At 47.1% G+C, this 17,880-nt stretch overlaps 1 protein-coding gene across 2 annotated transcripts; it reads right to left on the reverse strand.

Annotated features, from left to right (window-relative positions):
* Positions 1-131: 131 nt before the first annotated feature.
* Positions 132-11,489, reverse strand: UNC119B (unc-119 lipid binding chaperone B). 2 transcript variants are annotated; one of them, XM_035098075.3, is made up of 6 exons: positions 11,207-11,489; positions 9,992-10,151; positions 8,686-8,799; positions 7,631-7,739; positions 5,279-5,451; positions 132-4,108 (listed from the first exon to the last, which is right to left on the reverse strand). In XM_035098075.3, the coding sequence occupies exons 2-6, from the start codon at positions 10,062-10,064 to the stop codon at positions 3,996-3,998; spliced, it is 582 nt and encodes a 193-aa protein (XP_034953966.3). In that variant the 5' UTR covers positions 10,065-10,151; positions 11,207-11,489; the 3' UTR covers positions 132-3,995. The 2 variants fall into 2 exon arrangements, with proteins under 2 accessions (XP_034953966.3, XP_034953964.1); XM_035098073.3 differs by lacking the exon at positions 9,992-10,151.
* Positions 11,490-17,880: the final 6,391 nt, after the last annotated feature.

Below are 17,880 nucleotides of genomic sequence, written 5' to 3' on the forward strand. Positions count from 1 at the left end.
TTTTATTACCCACTTGCATTTTCAGGGTTCACAGATTTCCAGGTTCACAATACGCAAGACCTGCCTGATTGCCACCCACCCAGCTCCCAGCACTAAGGTCACGCAACAAATAAGGCAACAGCAGCTGTGTGTTGTTAGTTTTGCTTTTTTGTTTTTAATTACTATTGCTTTCGACAAAGTAACATTTTATACAAACGAGTCAGCTAGTATACTGTAGGTTTAGGAGACACACAAGATGACAACAGCATGACGACGGTTCAATGTGGTGATCATAATGGTCACACAGACTTCTTGGGACACTCCTGTCATCCTCTATGGAAAAATACATTGACAGAAAAATATAACGTCCGTGATCTCTTTTCTGGAATTCACAACTTTAAAAGGAACAACCTGCCACTCTCCAAACGGTCACAGATGCACGCAGACAGACCAAAAACGGGTATATTATTGTCAGGCAAAGACCACAATGGAATAGAAAACCCCATTTTAAAAACAAATCTTGCAGGGGAAATCTTTCCAATGGCCAATTCAGAGACAAACTGGAGAAAGCTGCATTTTGTCACAGCCCTGCAAATGTTCTCCCTCTTCCTGCAGGTAAACTGATCGCAGGATACCAGAAAACAGTTTTCTTTTTCCAGCCATCCCAGGAAAATCTCTGAAAAATCAGTGGGACTGAGAAATAAACTATCCCCTTGCCTGGGTCTGATGGCCTTATAACCCGCCCCGCCCCATTAATAAAATAAAAAAAAATACACAGGAGGTCCAAACATGTTTGCTGGTGCTTCACCAAATGGGAAATGTAACAGAGCGGCCCCGTTATGACCAGGTCTCTCCATTAGTTGGGGTGGGGCAAGCAGACAAGCAATGCGAGGACTTCAGTGCCTGCACAGCCACCGAGTATAAGATGGAAGCAGCCGCTGTCAACACCATTGGAGGGCAACAGTGAACCTTACAGATTGATGCTTTTAAGGCAGATACTTCATGGCAAACCTGTCATTAGTATCAATCTGCATACAATGCAGAAGTCAATGTTATTTCCAGTTCTCTTCCTCATTGACACTTCTTGCTTTCAAGGGTCCTGTGTGGTTTATTCAACAGGGAAGGGCTCAGTTTCATTAACATTTCTCCAGAGGGACGAGGACATGCAAAGAGGAAGACAAGGGCTTGAAATCAAGCCAGGGAGATGGCCTGCCAAACATAGCAGGGGCCACGAGAAAGCCCCCACCCCCCAGGTTATGGCTGGGGAGGAAGAATGAATCGTCGACGCTTTCCCATGGCAAGTAACCGCTTGGGGGAGATGGCCCATCTATTCCAGTTATAAATTTAGGTGCCCCCGTCTTTGGATAAATGCTGTTCTTGTATATCTAGCCCCCCACACCCTGCACTAACACTATGGTCAACATGGCAGAAGCAGAGCCTTCCCCTCCTCTTCCATATGCAACCCACAGATGCAGTGTTAGCATGACAGGAAGATGGCTCAGGGGGTGGGGGAGGGAGAGGCAGGCTTCCACACAGGAATGGAGTATGTGATCCCAAGGAGCAGCATCCAAATGAGTGACAGATAAAAGTGCTGGCTGGACGAGGGCAGGCTCATCTTCCATCTGGTGGGGTAATTAAAAGAGCCCTTCTCTCTCTTGGCGCAAAGTGTTCCAGAGAGCACAAAGCCACACATTTGGCCACGTCCTCTGGGGCATCAGGATACCTGCCTCTCACTGCCCCTCGCTTCCTTCCCCATTTCACGTATTTGGTCCTGCAAGGCAGAAGCAGCAACAGGCAGAATTAAACCAGCAAGCACCTTGCCCCATTTCTGCTTTAGTGATTCTTCTTGAAGAGATGGGAGCTTTCAAAGGACACACAGAGCACCAACACTCGGAAGGTTTGGGGGCGGCAGAGAGTTTCAGTTTTTTGAGAAAGAAGAAGTGAGAAGGAGGAGGAGAGAAGAATCTGGAGCCCAGAGAAGGGGGCCAGCAGCTGGGAGTTTATTGCAAAGTACGGTACCTGCTCTTGGCTCAGATTGCTACCCATCCTTCCCAACTGCTCCTGGGATAAATTCGTAAGAAAGCAAAGGCGGGACGTCCTCGGAAGGAGCCTGAGCAACAGTAAGAATGATGTTTAAAAGGCACCTGGTGTTTTTAATCACATTGACTCTGGAACCCCATATCATCACCACCACCACCTCCTCCTGTGGAATGAGGAAGTGTTTCCCTCAACTGTTCCTCTGGGAATGTGGCCTTGGACATGGGGAGAAAAGGCACCTTTCTGTGGAAAGCATCAAGCAGACTGCAGCAGAACTGGCTACCATCATCAATCAGTAGAGACAACTGGGCCGCACAGTGCAGGAGCTGGAACATCACAAGTTAGGAAGAAAACAAGAACAAAAATACAGAGGGTTCCCCCCCCTTTTAACCCACAAACTTGGCTACACAGGGACAAAAAGCTCTGCCCTTTTCAGCTTTATTACATCCCCAAAATTTTGGGAGTGGTTAAGAACATCCTACCTTACAGCTAAAGAGTCCAAGCCATTTTCCTCTTGCATTTTGCCTCCCACAAACGCTCTAATCTGTAACTATCCCCCTCCCCTCTCTAAAATGGGATGTGTGTGTGCCTCCACCCCCTCCAAAAAGGCCTAGTCTCAAGAGCCTGGAAGGCTTTCTCCTGTGCAGGCTGAATTAGCATCTGACACAGAACCGGCCCCTGACTGCAAAGCCTTTGAACACCAGCTTAACTTTGAAGAGAGAGAAAGGCCCGGGAGTGGAGTCCGACAGCAACAAAAATACTGCTTTGTAGTTGCCGACAGCTGCCTCAGGGCAAGATTCCTGCTTCACTGGCTGATACACACCCTTCTCCCCAGGCCCTCATCCAGTACTCCCTCCTCAGATGTGCCTAACCAACAGGCATAGCGGCATCTCAGCAGCAAAAGCTGGCTGGTTTCCTACACATTTAAATGGAGCCAGTAAAAGCTCAGACCTACAGGTTTCAAGAGGGGAAAGTCCCTTATTTTCACAGCCAAGCTGATTCGGCTACATCTCATTGCACTGGGGAGCCTATGGAGCCCACTTCAATGGCAGCACAAACCAAGGCAGGCAATACAAGCTGGTTAACACCACCATTTCTTACACTAATACTCCACCAGGCAATTTCTGGCTCCTGGTAACTTTTGCCCACCTTCTTTTGCACTCCTTTCAAGGAAAAGAGCAAAACAGAGATGCAGAACGGAACGTAGGCTGAAGGCAGGATAGAGGGCTGCGTGGAGTGTTCAGGCTGAAACATTCATCTCAGTCTCCCTCCCCCTAAGCTGGTTGGCAGAAAAGGCCTCAAAAGACCTCACAAAGACTCACAGGCCTTTTCTCTTTTTTTGCAAACTGGTACCCAACAGAGTTTAAGAAACATTCAGGACCACAGAACGAAGCCACAATCTAGAGCATCCCTTAAAAAACAACACCTCTCCTTGTTGTTTTGTTTTTAGGTTGGTTGTGAGTGGTAGGCCCTCGCAGCCCATCATACAGGCTGGGTCACCGATTCTGCCAAAGGGAATCACCAGCCCTGCCACACTCCTCCAAAGGGGGGGGAACCTGCTATCTACGTTTCATGGGCTACTTGGAAGAGGCAACAGCTTTGTGTCCCCATGCCCACCGGAAAGGGGAAGAACATACAAGAAATACAGGCTAAGTGCGCCAAACTACAAGAACTGCTACATCAGTTTAACATTTAACAGACAGTCCGGCCTGTAACCTGACCCAGGTGTCACAGGGGACCGAGCAGAGGACCAGAAAGGAACAAGGCTGGAAAGGGTTGGGGTTTGCCAGGGGAGCCTCCTTTACTGTCACCAGTTGCCACCTCAGCCCCTTTAACATCACATCTTGAGCCTCACAGAGCTTTCCGCAAAAGGCCTCGGAGTCCAGGGCAGCTTCCCTGCTCTCCTCCAATGTGACCAGGATGGCTGGCGGTAGTGCAAAGTCCAATGGAGGGGGGGAGGGGGGGTGCAGCAGCGGGGGCTATTGCCCTCCATTGTAGGCATAGTCAGCCTTATTGTGCATAATCAGCTTGTTGTCCACAAAGTAGAAGCTGTCCGAGCGGGTCTCGTAGGGGTTCTCGACCATCAGACGGACTGCGTAGGGCAAAAGAGAGGGAGGGCGAGAAAGAGGAAGAGACACAGAGACAGGTCAGTTAGCCTCAACCATAGAACATAGCATGTAAGGAGATCCCTATATGTAACAACTCCCCCGTTAACCACTTATTAAAAAATTGAGACATGCTACATGAGATTGCTTATTTTACCTGCAAGAGCAATTGAACCATGTAAGCGCAGCCAGTGAATGGATAGCAAATATTTATTTATTGACTATATATCCTGCACCCACCTCTAAGGAGGCCAGGGTGGCAAACACATCAATAAGAATCCAATTAAAATTTCCAAAAAGAGAGAGTTTTAAATAGCTCAGCTGGTTAGAGCATGGTGCTGATAATGCCAAGGTTGCAGGTCTGATCCTTGTATGGGGCAGCTGCATATTCCTGTATTGCAGGGGGTTGGACTAGATGTTCCTCAGGGTCCCTTCCAACACAACAATTCTAGGTTGCTATGACCTTCTAAAACATTTTTTTAACACCCAGAGCTTGTACCGGAACAGAGAAGTCAACCAATTCAGTGCTTCTGCATAACCACATTCTTCCCCTGAATGAGGAATCTTTTGAAGAGAGCGAGCTGCGCTTACTCAAACTGAAATTAGCAGCACTGCAATATTCCCCACTTTTCTCATTAGGCTGCGGCAGCCACAATTCTAAAAGGCATGGTATTTGAAATATATCAAGTTCACACTAAAGATTTCTGTGTGAGGTTCTGTTTGGCCCTACCTTCTTACTTGTGAAAAACAGCTTAAGCAGCTAGCTGGAAGAGGTTAGGTCAGGTTGTACATGGGGCAACCTTTGAAGGCTGTGCAAAGTTAGTGCAGAATACAGTGGTTGAGTTACTAACCAGGACTGACCACTGAACAGCTATTGCTGGTGCTACAAGAACTCCACTGGCTACCAACCAGCTTCTGAGTACAACTCAGTTTGAGAGGTTTAAAGCAATGCATGGCATCTGGTAGTTGGTACTGAAGCAAAGTCTACTGTATCCTCTTCAGCCTCATGCCCTCCAATTTTGGACTACGACCCCCATCACCCCCACTCTGCAGCCTGCAGTGGCTGGGGCAGATGGGATTTATAGTCCAAAATGACTTGGAGGACACCAGGCTGGTCTTGAGCCAGCTCTGGGTCACACAAGAGGTACTGTACTTACTGAGGTCCTCTGAAAGTTGTGGGAACTCGTAGATGTGCTCACAAGTGTTCCTGCTGCTGGGGATGCAGAAGCCAAAATCAAAGTCAAAATTCTTGAGAAGGCGGTCTCTGAAGTAATGCCTCTCGATCATACGGAAGTTCGACACAGGCTTGTCTCCTACTGTGAACTCCACGCTGCAGAGGCAGGAGGGGAAAGAGAAGAACAACAACCAGTTAGGTGGTCAAGATGGTCTCCTGACTAGAAGCCAAAACTCGGCTTCTGCAAGGACCCGGCCCTGGAGGCAATGCTGCCTGTGATGGGCACAGACAGAGCTGCAACTAACCTGCAGGAGCAAAACACGGGGCTGCCCACAAGCATTTGTTCCTAAAGATACTAGCTTTCATTTCCTAAGCAGAATAATAGAATCAAAAGTTCCTAGTCCCTATGATTGTGAAGGTATGTTTGAAAAATGAAGCAGAGCTTAATGACACCTCAGCAACTGACAACTATTTGCAGCAAACAAGTCTAGGGCAGTTTGCAGCATAACAACCTGTATTGTTTATTTTATGTTGGTGACATTCTTTTATTTTGGAAAGCTGCTGCTTTGTACATAAGCACCTTAGCTCAACTGAAGGAACACTCTGACATGAAGGATCTTGGTGAGATAACCAACTATCTTTCTCTAGAAATAGAAAGAGATCAGGAAGGTAATTTTTGGTACACCATTCACAGAAAATTGTTGATGTGTTGACCAAACTGAACTTAGTTGATGCAAACCCTGTAGATACATCAATGGTAACAGGTTTTCAGGTGGAAGATACCGATGAAGCATTTTGATACTACACTGTACAGAAGTGTTCTAGGGGCAAACTAAACTTCATTGCCAGATGTTCAAGACCTGATATTGCAGTCAGCACTAATCTGCTGAGCAGACACGCTAACAATCTTACACTTAAGGATTGGAAAGCACTGAAGCGCATAGCACGTTACCTGAAAGGTACGATGCACTACAGACTGAGATACACTGATCAAATATCTGGAGGTCTTGAAATATTTGCAGAGATGCAAGTTTTGGAAGTGATACCACAGATGGTAAAAGCACATCTGGGGTTTGCTACATGTACAACCAGAGTCTGTTTGACTGGTCGTGCAAGAAGCAAACAACAGTGAGCCTACGTTCTTGTGAAGCTGAACTCAATGCTTTGTCATATTCACTTTGTGAATGGTTGTTGCAATTGTGTAAAGACATGAGAATTCATGTAGAGTGTCCTATACAGGTTTATCAGGACAACAAAGCATGTTTGGCTTTGCTAACGTCTGAGAGTTGTAAGCAAAGCACAAAGCACTTGCAGTTAAAATTACGACGTGCAAGGGAATGTGTTCAGAATGGACCTGTAACGGTGTCCTATACGCCAGGAACTGAGATTCCAGCAGATTTGTTGTCCAAGGTCATTCCCAGGGAACGACACTTTACCTATGTACAGAAGCTGGGGCTGTACTAACACACTGCCCAGTGATATAGAAAGGGGGAGGATGTTAGGTTTCTATTCCTCTCACTGTGCAGGTCACATGCCTGTGTTATGCATACCAGCAAAGACTGTTGGAATCACGGGAGCGGATGTTTGCTGTATTCTGTTTCTGTTTGTTTTTTCTTTTCGGACTTAGCGAGAAGAGACATGCTTTTCTTTTGTTCTGCCTTATGCTTAATAAAGTAGCTTTTAGTACACAACCTCAGCCTGACTCCGTCTGCGTTTTATCTCTGCTGGACTCTGAATATGTGCTCAGTGTCTCCAAGATGTGAGTCGTAATAAATCGTCGGGAAGGGCTGTCGGACCCCCTAGGGCTGCACGGCCAACGCTGATGGGAGAGACGGGCTGGATTCGTTCCTGCATTGTGCCTGTGGATCGTTCCTGCCCCCGGCTGACCCGACACCTTGCTCCTATCCATAACTAGCCAAATAAATTGTGCAAAATAATGAAGATGGCTGGGTTGTGACAAGGAAGTGAAATCAAGCATGTTGTGAATTTTTACAATTTGCACACTGCAACTTCTCGTGTTGCAGAGATATCGGGTTGTACCCAGCGTTGGTTTTCCTCCGTGTAGACCCAATGAAATTAATGAACCAGACTTAATGTAAGTCCTTTAATGGGCCTACCGAGTAGGACTTAGCCGTATACAACCCATTCCTTTTTTAAATTATTTTTTTTATTATGAATCACAGATTACACTGAGCCTCAGGCATAGCCGCTTCTTCAATATATATTATTTGTGAGCTGATGAACCTGCTTCATACAATCTCAGAATCATTTGACTGCAACCACAGGGTTAGCACGGTAGCCCCCTTTCCCCATCACCCCACAAACTCCTACTCACGTTGCACCAACTGTCCGGAGGCGCAGGAAGGCAGGCGTGAACTGATAGCGGACAAAGCGCCCTGCGCTGGTGTCCACCTCCCCGACGTCGCCATCATCATCCTCTTGCTCTGCAAGAAGCGACATTTAAGAAGCGAGTCATCCGTGAGATATCATGCACACCTTCTGCTGGCACTCCCTCAGCAGATTCTCCCATCAGGCCACTCATAATTTATGGCCTGCCACCCAAGCTCATCTTTGAGCCTTGTGGCAGCACCTTGCTACTCCCAGAACTGCACCAAAGACTTTTGATGCAGAGCCCCCAACATCAGTTGAACAGGTTTAATTTACCCAGGTTGGTGACATTTTGCATGCTGAATCCATCACATTATGGTGTCTTTGTTTGTTTGTTTTTGCTGCGCTACGGTCACTACTGGTGTTAATGTTTTGTGCGTTATTGATTGTAACAGGAATCGTTTGCATTTTAGTATTCTTTATGTATTTTAAACCACTCTGGAAGTCATGGAGATAAGATGGTCTATAAATGAAATTAATAATAACAATGACAGTGATAATCAGTTCTCTATCTGCTGGTGATGTGCTAAGCTGGTGACTGAGTCATGTTACAGACAGATTTAGTCCAGCTGGGCTGAACTGCAGGGTGGGCAAGGCTGGTGGGGTTTAGATACAACAGTATCAGGGCCCTATTGTGCCGTATACTGCATGCAAGAGAAAATGTAATGAAGCCTTTCCCCAACCTGGTGCCCGCCAGATGCTTTGGACTACAACTCCCACCAGCTTGTCTATATTAGTGGTGAGCAATATATCACGCAGAGTAGCTTATATAAAAGTTATTAAGTTGCCTTCCTAATCCCTGTGGAAAATTTGCAAACTTCTCCTTTAAAATATTTGTTGGGAACTTGAATGTCAGAAGGGGGGAGGGAAGGAGAAAAAGAGGCAGAATTGCAGAAATCATTCAATTCTTTAGAAGAAACTATTTAGATTCTGAAATCCCAGCAATTTCTAGATGTACAAGCTCTCACTTTCTCTATTTTTTCTTCTTCACGGCCCACTTACCTAAAGCTGAAGGTTTGGCAATTTCAAATAGTACCGTCCCTGTCTCCAGGTCCCTGATCTTGAACTTGGTGAAATCAATATTGTAAAAGTTGTCCTCTGGTCGGCAGAGATAGTCTAGGAGACAAAGGAAAAGGAAGCCTGAGAAGTCCCTTGTGGGGGATTACCATTTGGGAAAGACAAGACAGGTAAAGGGATCTCGGGCTTCAGGGCTGGGAAGAGCCATTGCAGCCCAAAGCCTTGGGAGTACTACTGCCAATCTGATGGGTCAGTCCTGCTAGAAATAAAGCTTCACGCATACATAAACCCAAGGACCTCATTTTTATATACAGGCAGTCGCCATTTTAGGTGAGTCCAACTGACGCATGATCGCTGACATGCAGGTCCTTTTGGACCCGCAAGAAGGCAGAACAGGATTGGGGCGCACTTAAATGTGCTCCATCGACGAGTGTGGGGCCAGGAATGGAACACCTGCATGAAATGGTTGCTGCCTGTATATAAAAGAAAGGCGAGCAGATATTGCGGCAACACTGCAAATAAGCCCACAAATGTTACTAGCCTACTCCTTGCCCACCCCACCCCCCAAGTACTAGCTTCCTATAAAGCATGCACAAAAACACAGGCTTCTAGCCACTTGACAAGCTAGTACTGCCTTTCCTTGCCCAGGCTTACTGAAGAAGGAAGGATAGAGCAAGCTGTCAGTGTGCACAATAATGAGTTAGATGGACCAATTGTCTGACCGAGGAGCTTCCAATGTCCCTTCTCCACCAGCCCTCTGTCTTATCATACTGGATGTGGAGAAAAGTGTAAGACACAGAGAGCCAGTGTGTGGTGTTGTGGTTAGGGTGTTGGACTAGGATCTGGGAGACCAGGATTCAAATCCCCACTCAGCCGTGAAGCTCACCTTTGGCCAATAACTCACTCTCAGCCTAACCTACCTCTAGGATTGTTGCGAGGATAAAATGTCACCTTGAGCTCCTTGAAGGAAAGGTGGGGCATAAATGCAATAAATAAATAAAAGGACTCAGAGGAGGAATGGGCTGGTCATTGGCCTGCAGGGAATTCCTGGTATGGAGTGGAATCCATTGAATGCATTACATCAACACAAGGATTTCTGTTTACACCACAGACTTCCCTCTCCATCTCCCTATGCTTTCACTATATCTGCTCCGAAGGAACAGATTTAGGGGGGGTGCCAGGGGGGTGGCGCGGAGGAGAGAAGCAGGGAAGTTCTGATGCACAAGTGGAAATTCTTGCACTGACAGAACACATTGCTTAGTGTTACACTGGAACACCCTATGGTTATTACATGAATTGTTAAATACAAGCCTGGGCAACCCTGTATTTCCACGATTGTAGGCAGACTGCAGAGAGAAAGTCATTCTAAGCCAGAAAGGACAGACGGCAGAAAGAAAAGAAGTAATTCAGAATTATGACTGCAGTGAAGACTTTCAGGTGTGCTCAGAGTTCTGAAAGGAGAAAAGCATAGGGAAGCTATTACCATCTTGTTAATTGAGAGGACTGTATTAAGTTAGGAGGGAGTAAAGAGACTGCTCAGAATGAGCTATTCAAAGGGGGGGGAGAGAATGGAATTGCTCTTCAGAGTACCCCTGATACACTAATATGCGGCAGGGTGGTGCTAGGGTGCCTTGGGGCTCCCAGATTTTTGCATCCTTGGTGGAGTTATTCTGACAGAAAAAGGGACTAGCTAGTTGCTAAGTAAGCAGAGAGGTTGTGCACATGAAGTGAGGGGCAGCAGCAACACATACAAGCTGATACTGGTGTACTCAGGTTTTCCCAGTTTCAGGGGTACCAGGAGTGAGAAGTTATCCATATCAATTCTTTAAATGAATGAATGAATCATTATTTGAGTCAGCCTTACAGCCAGGGCTAGACAAAGCCCTGAGTAGTTAAATATATATATTCTGAGTTTCCCTTAGTTGCAAATAGGGGGATAGATGTTTTGGCTCTTCAGCAGGTGAAACAAGAAAGCAGGGTGCATACTCTCTGTCTCCCACAAATTTCCTGCGCTCAGGGACGGGACAGAAATGGAAACCTAATAGATACTGTACTTGGGGGCCCACGTTTATGGGTCTAGCCGGTGGGGCCATTAAAGGGATGTTTCTTCCGAGCAAAATGCTAGCGGGCGTGTAAAGAGAGAATGCGTTCCGCCGCTCCCAATTTCCTGCGCCCTGATTGGAAAAAGAACATGCCTACTTGGAGCAAAACCATAATCGATGTTGGGGTGCCCAGGAGAGTCCATAAAAGGGGCAACCTTCAGAGGCAACAGAAGATTTTGGGGGAGCCCTCCCCTCCCAATTCCCCTGGCCTACGGGTGCCCACCTAAGTGGGTGCCCACCTAAGTGAATCCACCAACTGGGGTGGGGCGGGGGCTCTGGGGAGTCGATACCGGGGCGCAGAGCGGGCTTGGCACAATGTCGGGGTTCGCTCCCTCCTCAGCGCCCGGGGGGCTCCTTCTTCCTCTTCCTCCTCGCCCCCCTCCGGGGGCGCCCCTGCTACTCACTCTCAGTGACGCGGCTGAGCCCCAGGACGTGCTCGGGCCGGACCGCGTCCAGCGCCAGCAGCTCCGCCTCGGTGCGGGGCAAGACGGCGGCCCTCAGCGGAGCCACGACCGCGGGCGACGCGTCTCCGGAGCCTCTCCGGCCTCGCAGGCGGCTCAGCGCCCCGCCGGACCCCGACGCCACCCTGGGCTTCGAGCCGCTCATCGCCCCGTCGGGCCCGCCGCCGCCGCCGCCGCCGCCAAGATGGCTACCACCTCCGCCGCCGCTGCCGCCGCCTCCTTTCGTAGCTATGGGAGCGAGCGGGCGTGGCCAGGATGACCCCTGACGGAAGTCGAGGAAGGCGGAGCCAAAGGAGGCACGTTGGTGGGAGGTAGGGATGGGGGGGGGGCGAAGAACGCCGCGCGCACGCGCACTCTGGAAGGAAGCTCCTCCTCCGACCTCGGCGGGGCTGCTGCGGTTTTGGAAGGGAGTCGTGGTGGTGCAAAGCGGTTTGGGGCGCATCTGGACAGGGCAGGCAAATCTCCGTAAGACGGATTTTAGGCAGAGAAACCGAAACGTTGCAGGAATCTCCTCCTCCGCAGCTGAATGCTTCATAGGGAAACATAGCCGCGCGTAGAGGACAGTCCTCTGTTCTGAAAGGCTGCCGGGTCCTTTCCAGAAAAAGGCGGACCAGAAAGGGGCCTTGGAACTACCCATTCAGTTGCTATTAATTAAATTAATTAGTTTGACTTTTTATTATATTTTTATCTGTGCTGGAAGGCGCCCAGAGTGGCAGGAGAAACCCAGCCTGATGGGCGGAGTATAAATAATACAACTATTACCATCATCATAATCATCTTTTTTTTCTTTTGCTATGGCAAGACGGATTAGGTGTCTTCCCCACTAGGATGAGATCTATTTCATTGTTTGTGAGTCATTGCTTCTATGTTCGCGTCCATACATGCAAATCAGCACGTGCAAACTTTATGCACATTTTTGTGTCCTTTTCCGCCGGCTACTCTGCCTGGCAAGGCAATGCGGCACAGCTCTGTCAGACAAGGCAGGCTGCTTCTGGGCCACTAGCAAGAACCGACGACAGTCATCTACGGCAGCAGCAAATTTCTCTTCTCCATGTGGTATTACGGCTGAAGTAACAAAACTCTGCACACTATACCAGCACAGGCTTTCAGTCACTGCGGACTGGGCACTCACCTCTCACCCTCCTTACGACATGGCAGCCAGGGGCGGTTTTGGTGTTGTTTTCTTTAAAAAAAAGAATAAATGTTTCACCGTCCGTCTTTTGCTTTTTCTCTTCTTAAAAAATGAAGCTAGAAATAAAATTAAGGTGCAGGTGAAGCCCACTTTGAATCAGCCTCTATTATGTGAATATTCCACTCTAGTGCATAACACAATAAATATTTTCTGAAGAGGGGATGATGAATCACAGATTGATCATGCCCAGGGCCTTGCCACAAGACAGGAGAGAGACTTGGACAAGGCCCAGCCACTGGGCTAATTCAAGATTTAAGGGACAGGTAGGAATGCTTCTCTGCCAATCCTATCTATGCTTGGGGTACTGTCTAATCCATTTCCCAATCTAAGGCGACACAACAGATTTCAGCCATTTGCGGCTTTATTATCACATACCCTCTACAAAATACATTTCCCATTTTTAAAAATTGGACACTATCTATTAAATGTATGCTTGCACCCATTCACAGAACAGGATTTGATGTGGAGGAATAGGACTTGGCTAAGGCAACTCCAAACCCTGGAAAAGACCCTGATGTTGGGAAAGACAAGGAGAAGGGGACGACAGAGGACCATAGCTGCCAAGTTTTCCCTTTTCTCGCGAGGAAGCCTATTCAGCATAAGGGAAAATCCCTGTAAAAAAGGGATAACTTGGCAGCTATGCAGAGGACAAGATGGTTGGACAGTGTTCTTGAAGCTACCAACATGAGTTTGACCAAACTGCGGGAGGCAGTGGAAGACAGGAGTGCCTGGCGTGCTCTGGTCCATGGGGTCACAAAGAGTCGGACACGACTAAACAGCAACTCCCAACTCACACATGAGCCACTCAGGATCATGAAAGTTTAAATGCACAAGCCAATAGAATAGAGAGAAATTAGATACCACCACCCACAGGGATGAGCAACAGGGCAGTTTTCAGTAGAGGCAGGAGCAGAGTTGCTTGGATGCTGTAAGAATTCTGAGTTGTGATGGGGTTTTAAAAATTAAGTCTCTTTGGCAGCCTGCAATAGCTGCTGCAGTGCGGTTTAAGCCTCTGGCTCCATACAGCTGAGAGCTATGAAAATTTTCTCTGATGAATATGTCCCTCATTTATTTATTTATTTATTTGTAAGAAAAACACCAGTTCCTTTGAGTGACAATATAATTTTGTTTTTATTTATTTTTTAACACACTGCTGGTTAAAACTGCCAGCCAGTAGATTTCTGAACATTTCCCCTCAAACCAGACATCCTGGGAGAAAGAAAAGAAAACCCAAGAAAAATTTTATTTGTTAAAAAAACCCAGCCAGCTAAATGTATCTGGTGAAAATGGGGAGAAGAGAAATAAAGCAAGAATAATTCACTCATACTGTTCCACTTCCCCAGGAATTTTTTTTTGGGGGGTTGTCCTTTTGCAAAGCCAGTCACACACACACACCTGTGCTTTTTACCCTTTGCCCAAAGTTATTAAAAAACAAAGCACACACCAATAAGATAAAGAAAAGTGCAGATGATTAGACATAGAAAGCAAGAGATGGTTAAAGACACATCCCTCCTTCAAAATCAGGAATTAACTTCGACGTTACAGAACTACCAGTACAGAAACTGATTCCACGCAGCTTAGGTTTGTAACATTCAAGCTTACATCTGGCTGGTCCTAAGAGCCCAGGAGACCAGCTGCCTGAAAGTACATCAATGCCTCATAAGTAAGCAGGGGCACAGATCCAAGCTTCATGTGTGGTGCGGGGGAGATTAATAGGATCCCAGCACGGTAAAGCAAGATGGGCCACAATCATCTGAAAACTGCAGGAGTTCTAAGTTCCCACCTGCTTTAACAGTGATAAAAATTATAATCTTGCTGAACAACTGATGGACAGGACAGGGGTCTAACTTTGAAACTACTGTACCTGCTTAGGAAGTAAGGGGGGGAATGGCCTTTCCTCTAGAGTAACAGAAGGCACTCCCTAAAGGCACCCCAAAGATCACCCCATGTAAATGTGAAAGGCAGAGGAGCATCCCAGGAAGTGTTCCATAAAGGAGGACAAAAATAGTCCCTGTCAGAGGCCACTAACCTGCTCCTGGATCTTCACTGCACTCATGACACAAGTTACTCATTTTTTCAGACATAAGTAGCACCAACAGCATTTAACATCCAGTGAAAGAAGGCATGCATAGCCTTTTAAAGCCTCCCCAGCTGGCCCTACAGACTATTAGTCTTCTTTCCTGCTTTTCTCCCCTCCCATCAGTCCTTCAGACACCAGGTTTCCCTGGGCAGCCAGGAAGCTTTGTGGGGGAGCGGGTGATGAACCTCAAAGACTGGGGCAACTGGCCCCACGAGTTCTGGAAAGAGGCTGCGGTTAAGGATACCTTAAGAATTCTGGGTCTGATATTTTCTGTGTTTCTAGACCCCTGCAAAACAGTCAGCCTCTAAGGGAACAGGCTGCAGGCAGACTGCTTCTGTACAACCTTTCCTTAACTGCAGACAACACTGACATACCCACAATTTCCTCCTCAGGAGAGAGATCTTTTGCAAGATAGTCAAGGTACCAGAACATAAAAGCATCCATGGGAGGGTGGAAAGCACTTCAGTTTGTTGGACTAAATATATATAAAACATCTGCCCAAGACAGGTGGGAAGGGACAGCAATAAAAAAGGGGGGGGGATAAAGCATTTGATCAACACTGGCCCTTTCTGAACGGACAAGGCATACGCAACACCCCATAAAAGAATCCCACCTCTTCAAAACCATTTCTCTAATGTTTAGCTCTAAGTATCTCCCCAGCTCTGGCAGAGATCCTTTCTACAGCAGCTTACCCAACCTGCTGTCCTCCAGATTTTCAGACTAAAACTCCCATCGGCTTCAAGCTAGCACAGCTGTGCTGATGGGGGATATAGCCCCAAACATCTGAAGGGCGGGCACCAGGTTGGTGAAGACTGCTCTATGCTAATGCCAGTAGTTGCGCTCATGATGAAAGTGTTTTGGTGCTGCTGCTGCAATGGTCATGAGTTCCAGTGGCCTTTAAACACACACTCCTTCTTCCTTAAGCTAAGATCAGGAAGTGCCAGACCCCAAGACAATAGTCTATTGACTAAAACTTCCTCTTGTTCCCCATTGGGGGGGGGGAGAGAACATTTGCAAGTTCAGACAGTATTTTGACCCTGCAAGCTTATGTTGAACAGTCATTATTGAAGAAAGAAGCAATGTTTTAATCTGCATCCAATGCTATCCTTGGAAGAAGCTTAGGCTCAGAGGCTCACAGTTGGGTTTTACCCTTATGGATGTCTCGGAGACCAAGAACAGATGCATATCATACATTTAAAGGACCTCTAATACATATTTAAAGCACATGACTTTAAAGGTGCTGGGACGTGTAGCTCTCGGGGGGGGGGGACTAGTTCTCAGGACCTTTTGGAGGAAGTCATGTGCTTCAAATGGTGGATTTGCCCTAACACTTTTGCGACTGGTTTCATTCCCAAGTTCTGACCCTCATTTTCTCTTCAGCATATATAAAGCCAGGCTGCCTGATCCAGCAGCTTCATCTCGTTTTCTGGATGCTTTGATTCATGGTGCGCTTAAAGAGGATTCTGTTTCAACCCAATCATATGACTGCACCGTGATCTCAGGATGATATGGGAACAACATGCTCCCAACATGCTGTGAGAGATGGTGCCTATCAGGAGGAGTCTGAAACTGCCTCACACAACAGCAAACTCTCATAGCTGTGTCCCAGCATAGGAAAGGGCATTTGCGCCAACCCGCTCTACCTGCCAGGAGGGCATGTATTGTTGTTGTTGTTGTTTAGTCGTTTAGTCGTGTCCGACTCTTCGTGACCCCATGGACCATAGCACGCCAGGCACTCCTGTCTTGCACTGCCTCCCGCAGTTTGGGCATGTATTAGTGCTAAGACAATGCAAGGTGCTGGGGAGGAAGTCTTGCCTGCTGTCACAGCATGGAGTGCTAGCAAATCCCAGTGCCTTGTAGAACTGGACATTAACATCAAATCATCTGGGAGGCAGAAGGCTGGCCCCATGCTTCCTCTTCTGCCGTTTTGCTCAAACCCAGTACCTGCAACACAAGAATCCAACATTGGGGTAGAACAATTCTGAAAGCCCAACCATTGACAGGCACTGAATATAAATATGCATGCTCTGAACTGATGCCAAGTCCCGGTTGTAGATCAGGAGTGTCGATCAATGACCGTTCAGATCAGCCTTTCCCAAAGTGATATCTTCTAGGTGTTCTGAACTGTAATTCCCATCAGTCCCAACCAGATTGCCCAATAGTTAGGGATTATATTATGGGAACCTTTGCTAACTGGTGCCCATCAGATGTTTTGGAGCACGAGTTCCCATTGGGGACTGATGCAAGATGTATTTCAACGTGTGTGAAGTGCACCAGGTTGGCGAAGGCTGGTCCAGAGGGTTCTACTGAGAAGACATTTGGAATTGCTGAGGAATTAAGCTTCCATTCTACAGTTCAGGTTTAGATGTGCTTCGTGGCACCTGCCAGTTTCCTTCTCTGAAGCACAACTAAACTTGAACTGTAAGAATGGAAGCTCTTCCTAGCTCACCAGCATTTCCCGACAATGCATGGAGTAAGATGCACAGAGCCTGAACTTCCCTGCGGTTTTTGCATTTGCAAATGAGGAATGTCTGGTTCACAGGAGACAGCTTTCCCACCCATCCCACACACATTTGTCTGTTTGAAAAAGAGGAAACAGAAGTTCCTTAGAACAGAAGCTTCCTTACAAGCAGAACCTGTTGTCATTTCACTACCTGGAAAATAAAGAAGGCACAAAAAAGACGGAGAGACGTAAGATTCAACTTTGGCATTCCTTCGGTTTCTACTTGCAACATCCTCCAAAATAAAATAAAATAAAATAAAATAGTGCAGCTCACTGCTACCTCTTAGATGCTAAACATTAGGAAAGGAAGAAAGTGCCCAAGTTGTCTTCTCGCAACTTAATTCAAAAAGAGCAGGCTTATCAGAGGAGCTCTTTCTCAGATCTCTCAAAGCAAGGGCAGCATTTGGCAAACCCAAACTTTTCATTGGACAGCAACTGGAGCTGAGGGTGTCTTTGTATGCAAAGTGACCAGATCATTTTTTATATCCCAAGCATGGGACTCTCAAGACAATCTCAGCCTTCTCACTGCCCTCTCAAGACAATCTCAGCCCTCTTTTTCTAGTGGGAGAGCTTTTGAAACAGCCAGTGCTCTATGGTCTTTGAGAACCTTCAAGAATATAGGGGAGAGAAACAAAATCACCTCATTTCCTCACTGTGTACAAGTGCTCTTGCAGCAGGGACCAATTTCTGACCTCACCAAATCCTGCTCAACCACACTGCATACATTTATTTCAGGTCCTGCCTTACAGCAAATGGCCTCTTTCCCTCTTAATGAAACATGGGAACACAGACACATTCAGGGAGGCAGTTAGTACCCATCAGTGTCCTCGAAGCAAGAAGGT

The sequence above is a fragment of the Zootoca vivipara genome, chromosome 16, assembly GCF_965207765.1.
Source record: "Zootoca vivipara chromosome 16, rZooViv2.hap1.1, whole genome shotgun sequence".
In the NCBI taxonomy this organism is placed as follows: domain Eukaryota; kingdom Metazoa; phylum Chordata; class Lepidosauria; order Squamata; family Lacertidae; genus Zootoca; species Zootoca vivipara.

Bases quoted from the DNA above. Each gene is read 5' to 3' on its own strand.
- UNC119B (XM_035098073.3), bottom strand. From the start codon at position 11,408: ATGAGCGGCTCGAAGCCCAGGGTGGCGTCGGGGTCCGGCGGGGCGCTG. The intron at 7,740-8,685 runs GTAAGTGGGCCG...CGCTTCTTGCAG, and splicing joins TGCCAAACCTTCAGCTTTAG to AGCAAGAGGATGATGATGGC. The intron at 5,452-7,630 runs GTGAGTAGGAGT...CTGCCTCTGCAG, and splicing joins CTCCGGACAGTTGGTGCAAC to CGTGGAGTTCACAGTAGGAG.